General features: G+C 38.0%; 1 protein-coding gene across 2 annotated transcripts in view; it reads left to right on the top strand.

Moving 5' to 3' along the window:
• The window catches only part of LOC124805310 (protein broad-minded-like), a 292,053-nt gene that overhangs the window by 180,631 nt on the left and 88,647 nt on the right, over window positions 1-22,775 (top strand). For both annotated transcript variants that reach the window (XM_047265826.1, XM_047265827.1), the window contains exon 4: window positions 1,006-1,404. In XM_047265826.1, coding sequence (XP_047121782.1) covers window positions 1,006-1,404 — 399 coding nt within the window. The remainder of the gene's footprint in view (window positions 1-1,005; window positions 1,405-22,775) is intronic.

A 22,775-nucleotide genomic window follows, 5' to 3' on the forward strand; every position in this document is an offset into this window, starting at 1 on the left:
TAATATGACACTTCTCAAAATGTCTTTCAATGCTACCACCCGGCTGGAGACCCGAGAAACCTTCATCAACAGTTTACGCCGGAAAGCCTACGTCACATATAGAAAGCTTACATGTTTAGTAGTATTTTTGTTGTGCTTATCTGTGGCTCAACTTCTGCACTATATGGTGTGTAGCGATCTTTCCTTCTCATAATACTGTCAAAGTTCTCACTGATAATTTTTAAGAAAGCCTGTACAAAAATCACAAGTAGCCACTACATTTTTATTATTCTTGAATGCTCAATAGAGAGTTACTATGAAATTTTGTTTTTGTTGCACATCCTTTTATTTACTCCTCTGAGCAAAATTTATAAATATAATTGTCCTTAAATGTATGTATCAAAAGGAATATCCACCCAACAAAACCATAAACCACCAGCTACCCAGATCATACATTCAGGTGAAATTATTACTACTGCTGATAGACATACAGAAAAGTAGAAACAGCCATTGCAGCTGTTGGAAGTGTTAGTTCCTTTCTCAGGATGGCAGAGAAATGGACTGGGGAAGGTTAGAAAGGAGGCAGATTACTCAGACCCTTGATGAGAGGACACCACCAATTGTGACCACAATGGCTCTTTATTTACATTTTTATTAAATTGCACTTCTTCTTCAGAAAACAATTTCCAGATCTGTGCTATGTTGGCAAGAACATAACTCTTTCTTAAACACTATCTGTTCATAGTTATTTGGTTTTGTCATTGAAATTTTTGGCCAACCACTGGGTGTAAATAACATGTCCCACTAATATTTTGTGCATTGGCCTTGTATACCCTCTGCCTCACTCATAATATGTCTTCAAAGCACAGGGGCAAAATATTAGTAAACACAGATAGTTTCATTTTGTATATTGGCTCATAACTTAATTGATTATTGAGTGTGCTAGGAAAAACTGGAGTTTGATATTTGGCTTTGATTTGTGTTATCTTCTATTGCAAATACAGAAACTGTATTTTCTTTTTACAGAGCAAGCTTCTACAGCTGCAAGAGGAAAATGCTAGAGCAAAGAGTGATATTAATCAAGATTTGTTGAAACCTAATAAGTTGCACATTGTTGTTGACAAGTGCAGTCTCTTACGGCATTGTATTCTATCTCGCCTTTATGCACCAAGTGGACCAAATGAATGTATTGCTGTATCCTGCAATGAAATCAGGAGGACCAGTGATGACATTGTAGCTGAACTCAGTACAGTTCCTTTTCTGGACTTTCAAAGGCATCTTCCATCACCTGAATCCCAAGAAACTAACCAAAATGAAGACAACAGTGAGTTACAAAGGGTACTCCAAGATAAAGGACTGCATGACAGTCAATGGTTACAGCAAGTACGCAGAGCTTTTAAGGCATCATCTGAAAAGCATATAAACGTAAGTTAATGAAAAACACTATCTTTCTTTTACAGCCTCATAGATAGTGTGAATAATATGTTTATCAACTTCTCCCATGTAATTTATGACAAAATAGTTCATGGGTGAATGGCTGGGTGTCATTACAATGGGCACAATATTTCAGCAAATGACCACCATGCCATCATTGGCTGTGCTGGTTAACTGAGTATCCAGGAGCTACTGTGGCACTTGTGGCACATTCCTCTCTCCCACCGACCTTGCGCTGAGTGTGATATCTGGACCCCACCTCTTCCTGCCTACTGGTCACTCGGTCTGTAGCTCACACCCTCTGGTGCATGCTGGAAGCATTTCTGCCGTTGCTCCACCTGCCCCCAATGTCAGTTCATTGTGCATTCTTAATCAAACTATGTGCAGGTTCCAGGGCCTTGCTAAGGATGTAGCCACTACCATGACATCAATGACCAGTTCCTTACTCTAATCTTAGTAGGTTATTTCAGAAGTTGGAAGTCTGTGTGAGAACTAGTAGGATTGTAATCCATTTTGTGTAATTTTAATAGACAGTCTTCCATGACTGCCAACTTGTTATGCTACTGCAGTCTGGTTTGTCATTGATGTTCATGGTAATGATCTTCAACAGTATGCAGCATCCGTCTGATGTGTATATGCCACAGTGGCAAGGAATCTGACAGACCCCAATCGTCCGTAATCCAATATCAACCTTGACACTTGACCAAGCAGTGGCCGTGTTTTACCTCAGTCATCACTGCATTAAATGACATTGCTGCTGAAAAGAAGGAAGATCCAGCAATGCTGAAAACCACTGAAGTCCTGATGAAGAAAGGACCAACCAAAGAAGAATTCCAGCTAACAAACAAATCATTTTATGAGAGGAACTATGATCCATTGGAGTAGAAATGGTTTCTTGCTATCCCTACTCATCTATGGTCAGATATTCTGAACTATTTCCATGATGCTCTTACATCTGGTCATGTGGGATTTATGGAGACTCTAGACACAATCAGACATAGGTATCAATGGCCAGCTCTCTACCAATCCAATAGACACTATGTGAGATGCTGTAAGGAATGCTAATGATGAAAGTATGAGGCACAGTTCCCTCCAGGACATTTGATACTAATTCCACCACCAGCAGCAACTGACCTTTTGGTGGGTTTCCTGAAGTTGACAAACATGAAGTGACCGCTAATGGTTTGCAATGACTACCTCACCTGCTATGCTCTCACCAGAGCTGCTCCAGCTGAAGAATCCACAGAAATTGTAAATTTCCTAGGAGAAGATATTATTTTTGAGCACAGAACACCATTTGTGATCATCTCTGATTATGGAAAATTTACCAGTCAAGGCTAGTGCCAGAGGTAATTTCACATTGCAGCATCAACCACAGGATGACAACTACCAAGCCCCATAGATGAATGGTGTCACAGAATGCTTTACGAAAATATTAGCAGATATGCTGCTCATGTACATTGATGTTTAACAGAGAGATTGGAGTACAGTGCTGTTCATTATCACATTCACATGCAGTATGGCAAAGCAAGACACTACAGGCTTCACGTTGTTGTTTCTGTACAGGGTTGCAAGGCTGAAACAAAAATGTCCCATTTCATCTGGATGATACATGAAACACATAGTCACCAGAACTCATGAAGCAACACAGGTAGCTCACATATGGACCCTGGACACCAAGAAGAAAAGCTAAGAGCACAATAACACCAAGCACCAGCCAATGAGATACAACCTGGATGACTAAAGTGCTACTCTGCACTGTATTGTATCCTTCATTGCTTGTCAAATATCACATATGCAGTTGAGAATTGTGACCCTTCAAAAGTGCAGATACATCATCCATGTTCTCTGTACAAAGTCCTATTACAGTCATAAGAGAACCAGGATTGAGGTCTCGTTTAACGAAACTGAAGACCCGCGTAACAGCTGAGAAACTTCAATGGAAAGTTCTGCCTTTGGTGCTTGCCATAATGAAGAGAATATAACAGTTGAGAATCTGTCGGCACTGCCATACAGAGGTCCATTGACAAAGTCTAGATACAGGGTTCCTCAGTCAGCTCCAGTGAGATCTTCTGAAACAGTGGGTTGCTCTTCCTCCAGTAAAATAGCAGGTCACTGTTTCTCCAGGAGAGGGTGCAAAGCTGTGAGCTTTGCTGCATGCAGTGTAGAAAAGTAGTTAACATCATTAGCTGGCCTGCTGCAGGTCACCAGTTCAAATGTGACCACCGACAAATACTCTGTCCAGTAACATTAATATGACGACCTGTCAAAAGCCTGAATAACCATGATTTGCAGTGTGGTTCACTGTGAGACATGCAGGAAGAGCAAATGGGGTTCTGGAAGGTACCAACAGGTATGTGAAGCGATGCCAACTCCAGTGTCGTGGCCAGCTGTGCTAGGTTTCTCGGTTGAGGATCCAGGGTGTGAACAGCCTGATTGATGTGGTCCCACAGATTCTCGAATGGATTTACATCCAGGGAGTTTGGTGGCCAGGGAAGTACAGTAAACTCATCCAGGTGCTCTTTGAACCATGCTCATACAGTGTGAGCTGTGTGACGTCTTGCACTGTCCTGACAGTAGATGCCATTGTGCCGAGGAGAAATAAACTGCATTTAAAAGTGGACATAGCCCACAAGGGTATATGCATATCATATTTACTCAATTATAAGATGAAGTTTTTTCCCAAAATGGTCAGTTGAAAAATGCTGGGTTTTCTTAAACTTGCAGATTAATCTATGATTGCTGAGATTAACATTGTTTAATAAAGTGATATAGGGCTCGTTTTACATTTACAAATTAAGCTTTGGCTATTGAGATCTCATGCAGATTTATTTTTAAGAATTAGGAAGCATAGTTCAAGCAAACGACACTTGCACTCAAAAAAACAAGAGATTTCCTGATATGCTGAAGCGCTTGATACAGAAGAAAACATGGCATCTGTAGAACAGTCCAGTGGCACAAGTCTCATTAAAAACAATAAGATTAGTGGCTCATTGTGTAAAAAATGTTTAAAACATGTGGTAAAAGGTATTCTGTGTGTGAAATGCAACTTTTGGTTGCACGAAAAGTGCGCAAAAATATCGTTAAAATTCATCGATGACAATGTCACTGGCCATTTCTGGATTGTCACTAGCTTTGGAAGTGAAAACAAAAGATGTCACCATCAAAGGACTGCAAACCAAAGTTAACACTCTAAAACCAGAGCTATTATTACTCAAGAAAGAAAACAGTGATATGAAGAATCGCAAAATATGCAGTTGCGTGAATCGTGAAAGTGAAAAACATAACCTCAAGACCACATGGAGTAATAGGTTTACAATCAATCCAAATCAGTCCAGTTTGCAAAGAGATGAAGTAACAAATGCATACATAGTGATTTTAGAGCAAGTCCAATGTGAAAACAAAAATTTTGGCAAACTTAGTGATATTTCACAAGATCCACAAATGCTTCTAAATCAGTTTGTAATGACATAGGTCTGCAGTCAAACAGCACAAACTCAGAAAATAAATACCATGGTGCAGTGTTACAAGAAAAAGAAAATTAAGCCTCAAAGTAAGGTTTAAGCAAATGGAAAAGAAGAATTTCCCTTCATAGGAGATTCCTTACTTAGAAATATTGTTGTGCCAAATTCAAAAGATGACGTGCATCCAGGCATTAGGCTGGATCAACTAAACAACCATTCAAAAACCATTGCTACTAACCAAAATGGTGTCAAATCAAATTTCAAGGGCATATTCATGCATATTGCGACAAACTCTGTTCGACACAGCAGTGAGGCCTAAATCATTAGTGAATCTCAAAACTTGATTTGTACTGCCAAATCTTTGTGTAGTAACTAAAGACAGGTAATAAGTAGTATTTTTTACAGGAGATTGGTGAGTGACACACAGATAAAACAAACAATGGAATTAGAGGCCAATGTGATTAGCTGGGTGCTATATTTATAAACCAAAACAAATTTATAAGTAACAAATGTCTGGGTATAGATGGTGTACATCTAAATAGGCTAGGCTCAGTAACTCTGAGTCAAATGTTTTTGGACATTTGCAAAATCATTGATAATCAGAGAAACTGACAAAGTGTGGAAGGGATGTTAAAACAAAAGAATCAACTGAAAATAAAAAGTATAGATATATTGCAACAAATTACTTAAAAGCGTTCAAAATAGCGATAAACATTTTCTAATGCATTGGAATATAAGTGGTATAGCCTCAGATTTTTGTAACCCAAGTTATTCAAAAATTGATGAACTTCAGGTTCTGCTTTCAGAATGTTCAAATTTAAAAATTGTATGTTTAAGCGAACATTGCCTGACAAAAGGCAGTATAGAGATCCTTAACAAAATTGAACATTTTACAGTTTCCAGTAGTTTTTGTAGAGGTAACAGATCTTGTGGGTGCTGCTGCATCCTTCTAAATGACTCAATAAATTTCAAAGAGAGAAATGAATTTAATTGTTTGAATGAGGAAGGTAATTTTGAAAGTTGAGCTGTGGAGCTAATTGTTTAAATTCTGTAAATGTATCTCTTTGCAGAATTCCTGGAAGTGCTGTAACACAATTATTTTTATCCAGATTTCAATGTTTATTAGAAAGACAGAATGAAAAAAAATTGTAATTCCAGCAGACTTTAATATAAATGTATTAAATAATAATAATGACGCTGTAAATGTTTGTGACTTAATTCAGAAATATGCTTTTAATTTAAATTTCACTGAATGTACTAAAAGGAATGGCCACTCTGAAACATGTATTGACAATATTCTGACAATTTATGTTTGAGGATGGCATCAAATTCTGTTTAGATTTAGGCATATCGGATCATTCAGCACCGCTCATAGAGCTTCCAAAAATAGGAAAACCAGAATATGTGAAAATATGTTTTAAATGGATCTTTACCTAAGAGAATGTAAATATATTTTCTTATAAAGTGAGAACTATAAACTGGCCTCTAGATAATAGTGTGTCAAGTGAAAAAAATTTCAAAACATTCCTAAACTGTTTCTTAGATATTTCCAATGAAACTTTTCCCCCTCAAGCTTGGCAACAGAGAGACGCCAACAAAATAAATTGGATTACACCAAGAATAAAAGTTTCTAGTGCCAGGAAAAGACAGCTTCACAATGAGTTAAAACATAATAAAAATGCTGACTCTGTGGGGTATGTAAGGGGATATAAGAATACATTCAAAAAAATTGTGCAGGGAGGAAAAAAAAAAGTGCCAGGAAACTGTCCAAATAAAAATTAAAAATCATATAATTATAGATCCTTTTTGTTGTGGATTGGCAAGACAGCCAACCCACTATGAGAGGAAGCCAAAAGGCAAGCGTTTTAGCTCACGCAGGCTGGCGTGAGGTCTGGAACAGGTAAAGGAAATGAGACTAACAAAAAACGTACGTAGCTGCTGGAATACTTAACTTTAATCCATAATTGGTGAACATCGCTCTTGACGGTACATGTTTTACAGCATCAATAGTAACTGGTAATGGCGCCTTGCTAGGTCGTAGCAAATGACGTAGCTGTAGGCTATGCTAACTATCGTCTCGGCAAATGAGAGCGTATTTTGTCAGTGAACCATCACTAGCAAAGTCAGCTGTACAACTGGGGCGAGTGCTAGGAAGTCTCTCTAGACCTGCCGTGTGGCGGCACTCGGTCTGCAATCACTGATAGTGGCGACATGCGGGTCAAACGTATACTAACGGACCGCGGCCGATTTAAAGACTACCACCTAGAAAGTGTGGTGTCTGGCGGTGACACCACACTTTTAAAATCTCAAACTGTTTCGATGATTTCTTCATAGATGTGGCAAAATTAGAAGTAGATATCACAGCCCACCAGGACAAGGTAGATGTCAACTTTGTAAATAGAAAACAAAATGCAAGCTTTAAAACATTCAAAAGAATTATCCCAAAAGATGTAGAAGATTTTAAAAAACAAGAAATCAGCTGGGTGGCATGAAATTCCAACCATTGTACTCAAGGCTGTTTATAAACATTATTTCTTATCCATTGGCTAAAATTATTAATCAGTCATTTGAGGAAGGATATTTCCCAGATGTGTTAAAATATGCTGAAATAAGACTGTTGTTCCAGAAAGGCACACCAGATGACATGGGAAATTGCTGCCGTATATCCCTGCTGCCAGGTTTTGCTAAGGTGATAGAAAGGATCATTGCAAAACATCTTGAACACTTTCTTATAGAAAACAACATTATAATTAAAAATCAATTTGGATTTCAAAAGGGGAAAAATAATAAATGCTATCAGGGAATTCACTGAAAAGATAAGCTCTGCTTTAGAAAAGGGTAAAAAGGTCACAGGTATTTTTTGTGATTTGACCAAAGCTTTTGATTTGGTCAATCACTACACAAGTTAGATAGGTAGAGGGTCATGGACAGGGCATGCAGTGGTTCAAACCATTTGTCAGGAAAAAAACAGAGAGTTATTCTAAATTCAAATGGAAAAAATTCATTCTCGGACTGCAAAAAATTTGTACAGTGGTCCCACAGGTCTCAATTTTAGGACCTTATCTTTTTCTGATGTACATAAATGAGTTACCTTTAAACATTGATGTTCACTCCATTTTAGTTGCAGATGACACCTCGGTTTTAAGTGAAAGTGACAATTTAGAACAAATTCATGATACTGTGTAAAATATAATGGGAAATGTAGAATTATGGTTTCAGCACAATGGATTAAAACCCAATGTCACAAAAACACAGTTAGTGCAGTTCAGTCCTAAAACATCATCATCTCCCATAAAAATAGGGCAAGGCAATCAGGAAATGACTGAAGCAAGTTATGTAAAATTTCTAGGTCTAAACCTTGACAAAAATTTAAATTGGAAGGCACATGTAGACTTCTTAGCAAACAAACTAAACAGCCTAACTTATGAAATGACTGTCTTATCTGGTCCCACCCTTATGGACACCAAGAAGATAGTCCACCACAGCTGCTTTGAGTCTATAAGTTGATACAGAATAATTTTCTGGGGAAACTCTATGAACAGCCCGAGATTACTTACACTTCACAAGAGAATCATAATTTTTATTTTCATATGCAAAATCAAAATTCAGCTGACAATTTTCATTTTAACCACAATTACAGCACTTGTCACAGACACAGCTTCAAATTTCCCTCTCATAATTTAAAACTTTATGCTCAAACACCATTGTACATGGGACTAAGAGTTTACAATAAATTAAATAACACAAATCTGTTAAATATGAAGTTTAACCCACTAAAGAGATTCTTACTCAATACACTAGTGGAAAAATGTTATTATTCAATTGAAGAATTCAAGCAGGACTGTTTGTCAATTTGAGAGGAAAAGAAACAATAAAGGTTATCTATTCTACATTAAATTGTTAGTTCTTTCCAAGCATTAATCCCGACTTGTGGGGTCTGCTGTTATGGATAACCAGATTTGCTGTGTTAATTAGAAGGGGTGGCCAGATGCCCTTCCTGTTGCCACCCCGTACCCTCCTGCCCTCCCCCCCCTCCCCCCCCCCTCTTCACCGAGATGGAATGTGTCCACCCCAACTGTCTGCGTCTAGTGTAAGCCATGGAATAGTGTGGACATGTTTCAAATGTCTGCGAGTCGTGTAACTGAGATGGAACATGGGGACCAGCCCAGTATTCACCTAGCAGGATGTGGAAAACCACCTAAAAACCACATCCAGCTGGCCGGCACACTGGCCCCCATCGTTAAGCCACTGGGCGGATTCGAACCGGGGCACGAAGCAGTGTGTTAACGCTCTTGGCTAACCTGGCAGGTGTATAATAAATTGCTAATATATTGTATAAATTGTATTACAAGCTGCAGAATGACCATAAGTGTTATATATGTTCTTGTTAAACTGTTCATGTGTTAAATGCAGAAATGCCTGCTGAAATATGTTAATTATTATAACCTTTTTTTTAGTAATTTCACATGTTTCCAGTACAAAAATATTTGATTTGTAACTGTATGTTATGAGATGAATAAACTGTATTCTACAGAAATTTGACTCACAGGGTACTAGTGCAAGAGGTGCACAGGCAACTAGGAACTGACTGATCTGCTTGAAATTTGACAATTTTGTGAACTACAAGAGGACATAGCATTAAATTCTAAGATATTATAAGCTCTTGTAGTATTTGAACAGGTTTGCAATAAAAGTTCTTGTACATGTATGGGTACCATATACAAACATTTATGCTGCTTTTTAAGTAACGGTAATATTGAAAGGCCTAAATGTTGGTCTCCAGCAAACACTGCTCGATTCTGAATACAGGTCAGTATTTTATTTGGTTATGAGAGTTGTAATGATTTACCAAGTGGGTTGCAAATGAGAAATTTGTCACTGTCATGTATTAGACTACAGGGTAAAAACATTACAACCTTTTAATCAGATTTAGAACAAGATGGTGACATTCAGATGAAGCAAGAAAGAAAATTAATCCAGAATTAAATGTCTAAAAATATTGAAATAAATCATGTTAAACTGACTGTAATTTCTACTGTAAGAATAAATTTCAACTGCAAGACCAGTCATGGAGATAGTACTGACAGATGTCACGAGACCACAGGGTGAGCGAAAGTTCAAGAATTGGACTGATCTGTGCTTACCATCTTTTATTTACATGTGAGTTGGTGTTCTTGTATGTGACCTACACCCTAGATGATGTTACAAACAATGTTTGATCAAGCACAGCATTGTGCAAATGTTGGAGGGGGAACAGTGACGTCAGATCAGCTGAAAAGTAGGATGAGTGTGGGAAGAGGAGTGGTGAGTGGGCAACAAATTTCATCATGGTGCCAAGCAAGGGAATCTATACCAAGAACTTTGACTTTTTATGAGGAGGAGGAGATTAGTGTTTATCTTCCCATTGACAACAAGGTCATTAGAGCATTAGAGATGGAGCACAAGCTCGGATTAGGGAAGGACTGGGAAGGAAATCAGTTGTGCCCTTTCAATGGAACCATCCCAGCATTGGTCTGAAATGATTTAGGGAAATCACAGAAAACCTAAATCAGGATGGTTGGAGATGGGTTTCAACCATCGTCCTTCCGAATGCGAGTCCAGTGTGCTAACCACTGCACCACCTTGCGCAGTGCTGACTTTTTATGAATGTATACCATGTTTAAACTGCAGTTTGTCCAGATCCATTTGAATTCACATCAAAACTTGACAAATATGCACCAATAGTATACATTTCTGCAGGAGACAGTAAGAGTCTACACAGGGCCCAGTAGCATACTGCAGCAGTGTTGTCAAGTTCACTGTGAGGTATGCTGGGAATGAAAGGGGATGTGTCAGGTGCTGCTTCTACACAGCCGATGACAGAGGGGTGGGCAGATGATATGTTTGGAAGCAAGAAACATTGTAACATTCTCACAGCAGTAGAGAAGGGAAATCCAATATGTGCTCAGCAAGAAACAGCTGTATTCTCAGGACAACCATAACCACAACCTCAGAAATCACAATATATTCAGAGAGAACAGTCAAATAAGTTTCACAGCTGTGTTATTAGGATGATGGTGGTGATTAAAAACAGTGGTACCCCAAATAACTGGCTTACAGATTATGAGGATAAAAATTAATGTAAACCATTTCTTTTTGTTTATTTTATTTCTCTTTATATTATCAAATTGCAGGCAAACAATAAATGGTCCAGCTTTAGAATACATCAGAGTCCCACTAATCCAAACCCTGATAATCCGAACATTCGGCTAACCTGAACATGAAAAAATGTTAGTCTAAGTATGGAAAACTGTGCAGTAAACTGTGTTCATACAAACTATTTTAATTTACACAGTACATTAAATGTGTATTAGAAAAATTGGCAAGAAAAAATTAGGTTTAAACCATGCATAGCAATGAAAGAAAAGCTGTCAAACTTACTAAAATACATCGGACATTTTATCCCTACTTTTTAGATAACAAAAACTCAGTCATTGTTTTTTGGCATAATGAAGAAAGTCTAATGTATGACACATAGTTGCGCCATCATCTCATAAACATCAAATCAGCAGGTGTAGCAGTGGGCTGTTGCTCTAAGTAATGTAGCGCAAGGTGAAGGGCTGCTGCATCACTGTGTGACACCAGCTCTCCTTTGTCGCTCTCAGGCTCATTGTCACTTCCATCACAGCAGTCCACTTCTTCCTGGTATGGTTCACAGCAGCAACTAAATCAGCCCCATCCGCTGCCATCCACTCATCTATATCTCCTTCACTAGCTTATTCACATCCATTGACTGTCTGTATCATTTGTAGTAGATTTTCCTCTTCATTTTCAACTAGGTTGTCCTGAAATTCAAGAGATGTCTGCAGTTTTCTCCATGATTTTCTCAGAGTATTTTCTGAAATATTCTGCCATGCCTCAGCGGCCCAATAAGCAACATCCTTCACATAGGTCTTTATTATTTTTTCCACTAAAGGAATGCTGTCATGTTGCATCAGCATTCTTAAAAATTGTCTTCTGTAAATCAGTTTTAATGTTTGCAGTACGCCCTGGTCCATCAGTTGTAGAACCAGTGCAACATTCGGCGGCAAAAACTTTGCCACAATTTCTCCATCACATGATTCCTCAGTGCTGGGGTGAGATGGCGCATTATCAATGAATAGGACTGCATAGAGAGCCAAATAATTTTCCTTAGAAAACTGTCGAATGGAGGGAACAAACTGGCCGTGAAACCATTCTTTGAACAGCTTACAATCTATCCGTGCTTTTTTTCTGGTTGCGATAATACATGGGCAGGGACTTCATGTTGCAGTTTTTAAAAGATCTGGGCCTAGCAGATATGCCGATCAGCATTGAAGGCAGCTTGTGATTACCAGCAGTGTTGCTGCATACTAATAAAGTCACATGATCTTTGCACATTTTAAAACCAGGAGCATGATCTTCTGCTTTTGATGCCAGGCTTTTTGTTGGCAATGCCCTAAAATTAAGACCAGTCTCATCAGCATTATAAATTTATTGGGGAGAATACTTTCCCTCTCTCATAATTTTTTCAGACACACCCAAGTATTCCTTCACTGCATCATGGTCAGAAGAAAGCTTCTCTCCAGTAATTGTTAGCTGATGGATTCCATGACTTTTTTGAATCTGTCCAACCAACCCGTACTTGCACTAAAAGACTCATCACCATTCATTAACTTTATCAGGTAAACAGTCTTCTCCTGAAACAGTGCTCATCTCAAAGGAGTTCCCCTTTCTCTTTCCTGCATAAACCAAAGGTAAAGAGCTTCATCCACTTTTTTGTACTGGGACTGTTTCAAAGTCTGCCGAATTTCGAGTGTTTTTCCCGAAGATGTTGCACAGGACTGTTCAAGCTTCACTCAGTTCTTCTTCCAATTACAAATGGTTGCTGTACCAACACCCAGTTCTGTTGCCAACTTAGATACATTTTCACCATTGTCTATCCGCTTCATAGTGTTCAGTTTTTCTTTGAGCGTTAACATTGTGTGTTCTGTTTACTCATAATGAAAATACATACACCACTACACCTGAATGAATACAACTGTTATGTGTGTCAGCAATCGATAACTAACATAACCAAGTGCTTTATGAGCCAACTGGCTGTGCACTGACCTCAGACACTACGAAGGTCTCAATAATGCACAACAAAAAGGGCAGGGAGTGAGAGTGAGCTATTGTTCCCACACTTGTTCCCATTTGTTACCATGATGTACCTACTTATCTGCTTGGTATACTTCATTCTAGAAACTCGTCACCGTAATTCCGGCTAATCCAAACTAGGTCCAGTTCCAATTAGTTCAGATTAATGGGACTCTACTGTATATAACATATGCCAACATGTCAGGCTGAAACTTTATGCCAGTAAAAAGTTTGTGATTTTGATTAGTCAGAATTCATTAAAAATAATTTTTTTTCAAGAGGCCTCTTAAAAAAATGGGAGTCATCTTATATAACCAGAGTTGTCTTATGCTTGGATAAATACGGTATTTTTGTTGATGCACTTTGCCATGGAAACTTTCCCCCAACTATAACACTCCCTCCTCTGGCCTAAACCCTTCCAACAATTGTTGCATGGTGTTTGCTTTCAGATGTTTCATGCCATACATACCAACAGCCATCTGCCCAATGGAGTATAAAAACTGATTCATGTGAAAAGGCCAGCTGTTGCCACTCAGTGCGTTCTAGTTGCAGTATTGACATGCAGATTTTAGCCTTTATTGTCAGTAAACAGCAGTCAGCATAGGTACACAAACCAGGCACCTGTTGCTGAGGCCTGTACATAGCAACATTCAGTGGACCATCACTGAAGAGAAACTGTTTGTATCCCCTTGGATCATCTGGGTGGCCACCTGCTCAGCTGTTGAATGTGTACTTGTCTGTACACATCTCTGCAACTGTTGTTCACCCATGTCATCACATAAATGGTTTGCAAACTTAATCATTTCATAAATAATTCCACTCTTGGCCCAAAAGCCAATGATCATTACCTTTTGGGCATCAGGTAAATTGCTCTGTTTTCCCAATACAACAACAACTGCACAGTTTTCCGCACACTCCTGACACACTTTATATTCTCTCCACTGCTAGTGCTGGCAGCTGCTGTATGTGAGTGGTTATTGCACACTGATGTCAAACATAGGTGGTGCTCACATTAATGTGTACCTGTTATTTTGTGTTTATCAGTTTTGGAAGGTTCTAGAAATTTCTTGTGTTTGTATATTCAAGAATATTCATTGTTTGTATAAACAGCAGCACTCTCTGTCCATGAGGTCAGTTCTGATTATATGTTCATGTAGATAATAAACTTGCTTTCATTGCCAAGTGCTGTACTTTAATAAGAACCTGATTTTGGACTTGGACTCAATTCTAATTACAACATGACTGTCACAACTGGAATCAATCAACTCATATAAATATACTTGGTTGTAACAATTTGTGAGGATATCGAGAGGAATGATGGTACATGTTCATCTGTGGGAGGTGGCAGACTTCTGATCCTAGGAAAATACAATCAGTGTATAAAAGGAGACTGCTTTAAAAGGAAGGTGTGGGAGGGGGGCAGCATGAACCATGGAATTTTTGTTTGACTCATGCGAGAGAGTAATAGAAATGCCGAAAAAGCTGAATTGGCAGATGTTTGAAGCTAGGTATTAAGTATCCTGCAACATTTCAAGAATTGCTATTAAGCAAAGAATCAAGGAACATATTACAACCTTTTACGCGTCACTCCCCCAGGAGTCATCAAGTCAAGAACTGACTAATTACAGTGCCACAGGAGCATTTAAACCATATTTCTACCTGTAAATTTTAAACAAATGGAACAGGAAGAACTCCTAATATGGGTAAATGAGAAGTTCAAAAAATGGCTGAGCTCTATGCGACTTAACTTCTGAGGTCATCAGTCGCCTAGAACTGAGAACTAATTAAACCTAACTAACCTAAGGACATCACACACATCCATGCCCAAGGCAGGATTTGAACCAGCGACCATAGCGGTCGCTTGGCTCCAGACTGCAGCGCCTAGAACCACACAGCCACTCCGGCCGGCAAATGGGAAGTATCATCTGTCATACACTTCACTGTAATTTGTAGAGTATGGATGAAAATTTAAAAGCTACTGTTCTTATTTTGACCGTGTTTCAATTTGATGCTATATTGCTTTTCTGCAGACAGGAAATACAATTAAAATAAATAAAGCATTATTTTTGAAAAGTGAACCATAAGAATAGTACAAAATCTTCTGGCTCATTAAAACTGTGTGCTAGAAAGGGATTCTACATCTATACTCTGCATACCACCATTAGATGCATGGCAGAGGATATGTATATGGTTGTAGAATATTCATTAATCATTTAAAGCCAGTTTTTGAAACTTTGTTAACAGTATTTCTCAGGATATTTTTGTGTCTGTCTTCAAGAGTCTTCAAATTCAGTTCCTTCAATAAATCTGTGACACACTGTCACAGATTAAACAGACCTCTGACAAGTTGCACTGCCCTGCTCTGTATATGTTTATCCCCTGATAGTCCTATCTGTTATGGGTCCTACACACTTGAACATTATTCTAGAACTGTTCACGAGTGATTTGTAAGATCTCCTTTGTGGATTGATTGCACTTTCTGAGTATTCTACCAATAAAGTAAAGTGTACCACCTGCTTTACCCATGACTCACCCTATGTGTTCATTCCACTTCATATCCTTACAAAGCATTACATCCAGGTATTTGTAAGAGTTGGCTAATTACAACAGTGACTCAATGATGTTGTAGTCATAGGATACCACATTTTTTTCATTTTGTGAAGTGCAAAATATTACATTTATGAACATTTAAAGCATGTTTCCAATCCCTGCACCACTTTGAAATCTTATCAAGATCTGAGTTAATATTTATACAGCTTCTTTCAGATGGTACTTCATTACAGATAACTGCATCATCTGCAAAAAGCCTGATTTTACTATTAATATTGTCTTCAAGGTCATCAGTGTACAACATGAACAGCAGGGATCCCAACACACTTCCCTGGGGCACATTTGAAGATATTCGTACATCTGATGATGACTCTCTGTCCCTACTAAAAAGTCCTCAATCCAGTTACAGACTTCACTTGATATGATCTACTTTTGACAATAAGGGTGGGTGTGATACCAAAAAGTCCTCAATCCAGTTACAAACTTCACTTGATATCCCATATGATCAAACTTTTGACAATAAGGGTGGGTGTGATACTGAGTCAAATGCTTTTCCAAAATCAAAAAAATGCAACATCTATCTAATAACCTCGATCCAAAGCTTTCAGTATGTCATGTGAGAAAAGTGCAAGTGGGACTTCATATGATCGATGTTTTTGAAATCTGCTGTTGTTGGCATGGATGAGGTCAATTCCATTCAAGATACCTTATTATGTTTGAGCTCAGAATATGCTCTAAAATGCTACAACAAATCAAAGTCGAGAATACTGGACTGTAGTTTTGTGGATCACTTCTACTACCCTTCTTGTAGATGGGTGAGACTGGTGCCTTTTTCCAAGAACTGGTCTCGGTTTTCTGTTTGGGGCATCTATGATCAATTATAGTTAGAAGAGGGGCTAACTCAGCCACAATTTCAGTATAGGACCTGACAGGGATTCCATTGGCTCTGGGGCTTTGTTCTGTTTTAACGATTTCAGCTGTTTCTCAACACCACTAACATAAATATTTATTTCATTCATCCTTTCAGTGGTATGAGGATTAAATTGGGGCAGTTCCCCTGGGTTTTCCTTTGTAAAGGAACATTTGAAAACTGAGTTAAGTATCTGATTCACTAGGGACTGAACATTAACTTTGGTGCCACTAACAGCCTGTATATATGAGCAGAATTTTTTGGGTTTTGTGAAAGTTCACTTGACAATATTCTGCTACAGTAGTCATTGAAGGCATCAGGAATTGGCCAAACACCTCTCATTCAGCATCTCTGTGACCAGCACTATGCTTTGTTTTACACTAATACTCTTGCTCAGAAAAAACAGAACACCTTGAACAACTAGAGATAGGGCAATCACATTCACAGGACATGTACATTAATGTGTTCTGCAGAAATGATTAGCATTTCAAACACCTCAGCTCTTCATGTGTACTGTTGTCTAGTAGGCACAGGATCTGTCATGGGCCCTGATAACTTGTTCTAAGTGTGATGACATCAATGCTTATAAGGCGTGAACAGTGTCCTGTGGTATTGCCATCCATGCTGCATTCACCTGGTTCCGAAGTTCATCTGTCGTAGTTGTCATTGGATCACAGCACTGCACCTGTCTTTCCATCATATCCCACAAAAGGCTGACATCCTGTGACACCAAGAAGGCACTACAGTGGTTGGGGAGAGAAATAATGTGAATTGCCCAAAGCTGTAGTAATTACCATTCAGCCGCACCAAAAATTCCCTGCCCATAAGTGCACGCAGGTATAAATGCTTGTGTGTCAAGAACTTTGTCGCAGTTCTGGAACATTGGATAAATGTTAATTCCTTTTAGTTTTAGTGTGCAGCTTGGTATTTACCTTTTCTCCCCAAAGATGTACAAAAATGCTGGCCTGTCTGCTGTGGCTATCCTCTCTTTGTGTTGTCTTTCTCGCCAAAAAGGTTCATTTAAAAATGCAAGTCCTTTTCACATCAAGAGGTGGAGGAGAGGATTTAGCTAGGTATGAGAATGAAAACTTGTGATTTCTGCATATTATAACTTTTAATTAAAACAATACTGGGAGAGTGCAATTACATATTTCTTTATTACACCAGCTCAAAAGACAGACAGACTGAGATCAGTGGAAGGAAAAAAAATGAGGTAAATAAAAAATTGACAGTTTACCCTTCAAATTTTTGTTAACATATTGAGATAAACATACCTCCCTATGATATCTTTGCCACATGAAGATGGTGCAAATATTTATTTATACGTGTAGGTCCTTTAAAGAACCTACACAACTGCCCCCCTCTCACTGTATACTGGCTTCATCCATATCACTGAACTTCAGTATACAGTGGTGATGCATTACACTATTTGCACCTTTTCTGTACTTCCCACTCCTGGCCTGTCAGGGTACTGAGACCTCTATTCACGGCCAATTTTACCTCATTTACCCCTGGAATATGTCATTACATAATATGTATGACTAATTTTGTTTAATGTACATTTTACAAAAAAAAAAAAAAAAAACATTTTTAATGTTGCATCAACAGCCACATTTGAATTCGGAGTCTGTAGTTTGGTTATTGGAATATAACCGCTGCTACTGCAACATTGGCCAGTGTGCGCATTTCACTTGACATATGTTGTGCACGCTCTTGAGTTTAGTTTCCAGTTAAGTCGAGCTGTCCATCAGTGTGCTATAATATAACTTTTTTACCCTAAGTCAATAAAATTGTTCATCCCATTACTGCAATGTTGAGTGCTAAGGATTGTGTATTAGTGGAACCATCGATGCTGTAGTGAGGAGGTTCATTATTTATGACCCAGGCATTTGTTCCTGTCATGATACACATGTTTAAGTGGTTAAACCAGGCTGATGCTATCAGCATCCTGAAGATATTTGAATGGGTCCAAGGTAAGTCTCCAATGCCTTTATTCATTTTCATACCCTCTCTGCAGTACAATGTCTTGTCGATACCTGAGTCTACCAAGGATATAAATGTTTGTTACGGCACAGCACTAGCACACCTTTTTTTTATGGTAACACACAGAATTAAGGGTTTTGAACCTTCAGAAAATGTTTGTAGCACATTTGCAGTTATTTGTTCACATGTGCAGTCCCGGAAAACATATTCAGCTTTATATTGCATCATAGTTATCACTGTTACAATAACCTGAGTATTTACATTTTAAAATATATTGACCCACTGGGTTTGTGTATTTTTTACTTGATGCATACATATTTTCATATGGTATTTACCTTTCTTCACATAAAGATTGTACAAACATTTATATAAACACTGTACAGAAATTATAAATACAAGACAGTAATACAACATACATTTCTTGTGATTTTTATGTCACGTAACGTCTTTCAGTTTTTACATTATAATTTTTATCACATTTTGCTTTTCGGTGTTATTCTTTTGAATGTTCATTTGTTAGTAGTCTATGTTCATAGTCTCACAGTCTTACTTTAACATTATACAGATTGTCGTTTTGTCAATCTCATTTTCCAGTATTGATAAAATATTTTCATACAACATTATCACATGATGTGCATAAGCTTTTTGTTCATAAACAACATCTGACATGAGCATCACTGCCACAGATGCAGAGGAAGGGAAGTTTCATAACACAAAATCGCGATAAGCCCACATAACTACGTTTAGCTGTGCCTCTGAAAAGTTTATTAGGATGTGTCTACTGATCTTCAGGAAATGTTATGGACAGCAAGAAGCATTCATTTTTACTCTACCACTGCAATCCTTCATTCATCATGAGAGAACTAATGATTACATCATTTCATGACTACCTGTCAGCGTTAATACACTTACTTCATGTTTACTATCTACTGATACATTCTGGCAGTACAGTATTGTGTCATCATCAACTGTAAACAATGTAATCCAGTATCAGTAACTTATACTTCCTTTGCTACATGATATCACCCCTGTGTATTCTGTTGTGCATGAATATATCTCTCTGAGAATTGTGTCAATGAGCTAGTATTAAACAATGCTGAGACAAATTGTGTTCGTGTGCAAATGTACTGAAATATCTATTGCTTGATGCTCTTCTCAGTCACATGGACTTGTAATGCTTGGTTTGACCACCTTTCATTTGGTAGCACAAGACCTGAGTCCAACCTTTTTATACATCTGGCATACAATAACTTTTTCATACACAAACCACATTCACACATATTTTTATACATATAATTATTTGTTTTCAGTGCAGCCCTTATGCTTTGGTTCCAAACACCTAACTATTATATTCTCTGTTTTGCCAATGATGTGACTCTGGATTGTTTGCTGGAAGGACACTTAAATATTAACTTAAAATTAAGTGCATAGTTGAAACTTCCTGGCAGATTAAAACTCTTTGCCAGACTGATACTCGAACTCGGGGCCTTTGCCTTTTGCAGGCAAGTGCTGTACACTTGCCTGCAAGAGGTAAAGGTCTTGAGTTCGAGTCTCGGTCTGGCACACAGTTTTAATCTGCCAGGTTGTTTCAGCACACACTCCACTGCAGAGTGAAAATTTCATTCTGGAAGTGCATAGCTGCTTGCTGCTAATGCATCACATTTTTAATATTCATACGGTCAATTTCTATCAGTATGCACTTCAGTCTTTATCAGTTTATCAAATTTAGTTATTGATTTATTTTTAGTTGTAAGAGTTTACAAGTTCGTATGTAGTTGTTGTTTTGAATTACCTTTTTGCACTTGGGAAGAAAAGTGTTGTTGTATGTGGGGCACAATCCTGTTTCACATAGTATATTCAAGACGTAATTTATATTCCTTAATTCCTCATGTGGATATCCCCTTTTCTGTAGCATGTAAGAAGCCATTTGTATAAATGTAAATAGCTTGTCCGTGGTATTATAGTGTGTAGCTAGTTTTCTGTAGATAGTGTTTGCTTCATTCTTTGTATACACATTCCTTAGCATAATTCTTCCTAATTTCTTAACCTTAGTTTAGTTCTGTGGGGTAGATATTTTATTTCCTTAGAAGTCAAGTCTAAAGTTTTCTGTAAGCGTACTTTGCTTGGCACTTCTTCGCTAAGTTACAATTGTCATCTGGCAGCTGTGCTGTGCACATGCATGGAGGCTGTCAGTGAGGGTAATGTTTTCTGAGCTTCTCTGGCCCATAAACATACAATAAAAATCTTACATAACTAAAATTTAAATCCTAATAGGGCAACACACATGAAACAGGCAAAAATGAAATATTTTGTTGACACTAAAGATCAGTCATAATAAGTATATTCAAGTGGGCAGTAGGGAATCTCTTACATACACTTATATACATTGAACTAAGCCATGCCTGATCAGTGACAAATTCTGTTTAGTGCACAAATTCACCTAAATCTTTGTGTGGGTAGAGTCCTTTCTCCTTACCACTGTTTCAGTATGCTAACATATAGGATCGTAGGTGAAGGATTTTTGATATAAAAAATGGCCCTGTGTACAGCGTTGCCACTTGTGATTCAGCTTACCATATTTTAATGATTCTGGATGGATCCTAAGGAGTACTTGTTGTCCCACATGGTACTTTACAATGCTTCCTACTTTCTTATCATACAGTTGTTTTCTGTACTCTGCCTTTTCTTCAATGCTAACCAGTGCAGTGCCCAACGATTTTCTCCTCATGTAATATTTCCTTCCTAGAGACCTCAGATAGATGTTTTTACCAATTATGTATTTGTCTTTTGTCAAACAGCAATTCCATAGCTAATTGAGCTATGTGGGAGATTATTAACAACTTACCGGAATGGGGTAATCTATTTGATCCACCTTGTGTGTTTTTGAGGGGTGTAAGTCTAGATAAATCTGTTAAAGTCCTTAAATATCCTCACTAAGGGACTTGCTTCTGGGTGAAGCCTGGGTAAAAGGACATGTTTAACACTATTGGTGTTCATGAACTCTTTCCAACAGTTGCCTGTAAAGTACAATGCATTTTGCACCAACAATATTTCTGGCTTGTCTACTCTGGGTAGAAAATCCATTGTAATCCTTCTGATGATGATGCTCACAATCACTGACTATATGGCACAGGATTTGACATACTTGGAGAAAACATCATATAGCACAACAACATATTGTACACCTTGTTTCCCCTGTGGATACTGTCCAACCATGTCCAAGGAAACTATCTCCAAGGGTCTTTTAGGCAATATTGGGTGTAGGTCAATTAGTTTTGACTTATTTGTATGCTTAGCCTTCTGACACACAACAAATTTCCATTTTACGAGCAGAACTTTTCGTCTTAAATTTCGATAGTAACAATAAGTACTGGTCTTACTAAGGCATATGGAGACGTCATAGTGTCCTCAAACATTGTGAGTGTGTAACATAAAGTAATTAACATGATCATCTGGTAAACAAACACACCACAGGCTCTGTTCTGGGTGGTGTCGATGAAACAATGCACCTTGGTAAATCGTAAAAAATTTCTTCAACCTGTCATCTTTGTTCTGCACCAGTTGTAACCTTACCTTTTACCATCTGGGGTCATTTTGTTGTAGTTGCTCCATGATTTTATACATCCTAATGTAGCATGGCTGTTGTGTTTTATCTTTCATCAACAGAACCATGATGTCTGAACTGTTCTACACAAATTCCAAGGATTCATCCAGACCTTGTGGAAACATTGATAAGGCATCAGCAATTACATTTTAATTACCTTTGACATGCACATTTTCAAAATCAAATATCTGTAAATACAAATTCTACCTAGCAAACCTCCTGTATAAGATTTTACAATTGAAAAGGAAGGAAAAAAAACTGATGGTCACAATACTTTCCCCACAGGTAATTGTGAGTGTGTAATATTCAAACTTTTTGAAAGCCAATATTACCATGAGAGCTTCCAATTTGGTCACAGAATATAGTTGTTCATCTTCAGATAGGGTCCTACTAGCAAAACTAATTACCTTTGGGTAACCTCCCTATTCATGTTAATGATTTGGAGTAAACAAGCACCCAACCATTGTGAGAACACATCTGCACACACACACAAAAATCCTGGATCATGTCAGGATGATGCAAGATGTTGGCATTAAAAATAGCTTGATAGAGCATCACTATTTAAAGGCTTCTGTGGTACAACTTTTCTGAAGAAAGATACTAATCCAAGATATCACTCTGTTTCTTATTTTGAGGCATACCACAGTGTCTGATAACACAAGCTTCTTAGGGTCTGGAAGTATGCCTTTAGGAGATATTATGTGTCCAATTTAAC

Source organism: Schistocerca piceifrons, chromosome 7, assembly GCF_021461385.2.
Source record: "Schistocerca piceifrons isolate TAMUIC-IGC-003096 chromosome 7, iqSchPice1.1, whole genome shotgun sequence".
Taxonomy (NCBI): domain Eukaryota; kingdom Metazoa; phylum Arthropoda; class Insecta; order Orthoptera; family Acrididae; genus Schistocerca; species Schistocerca piceifrons.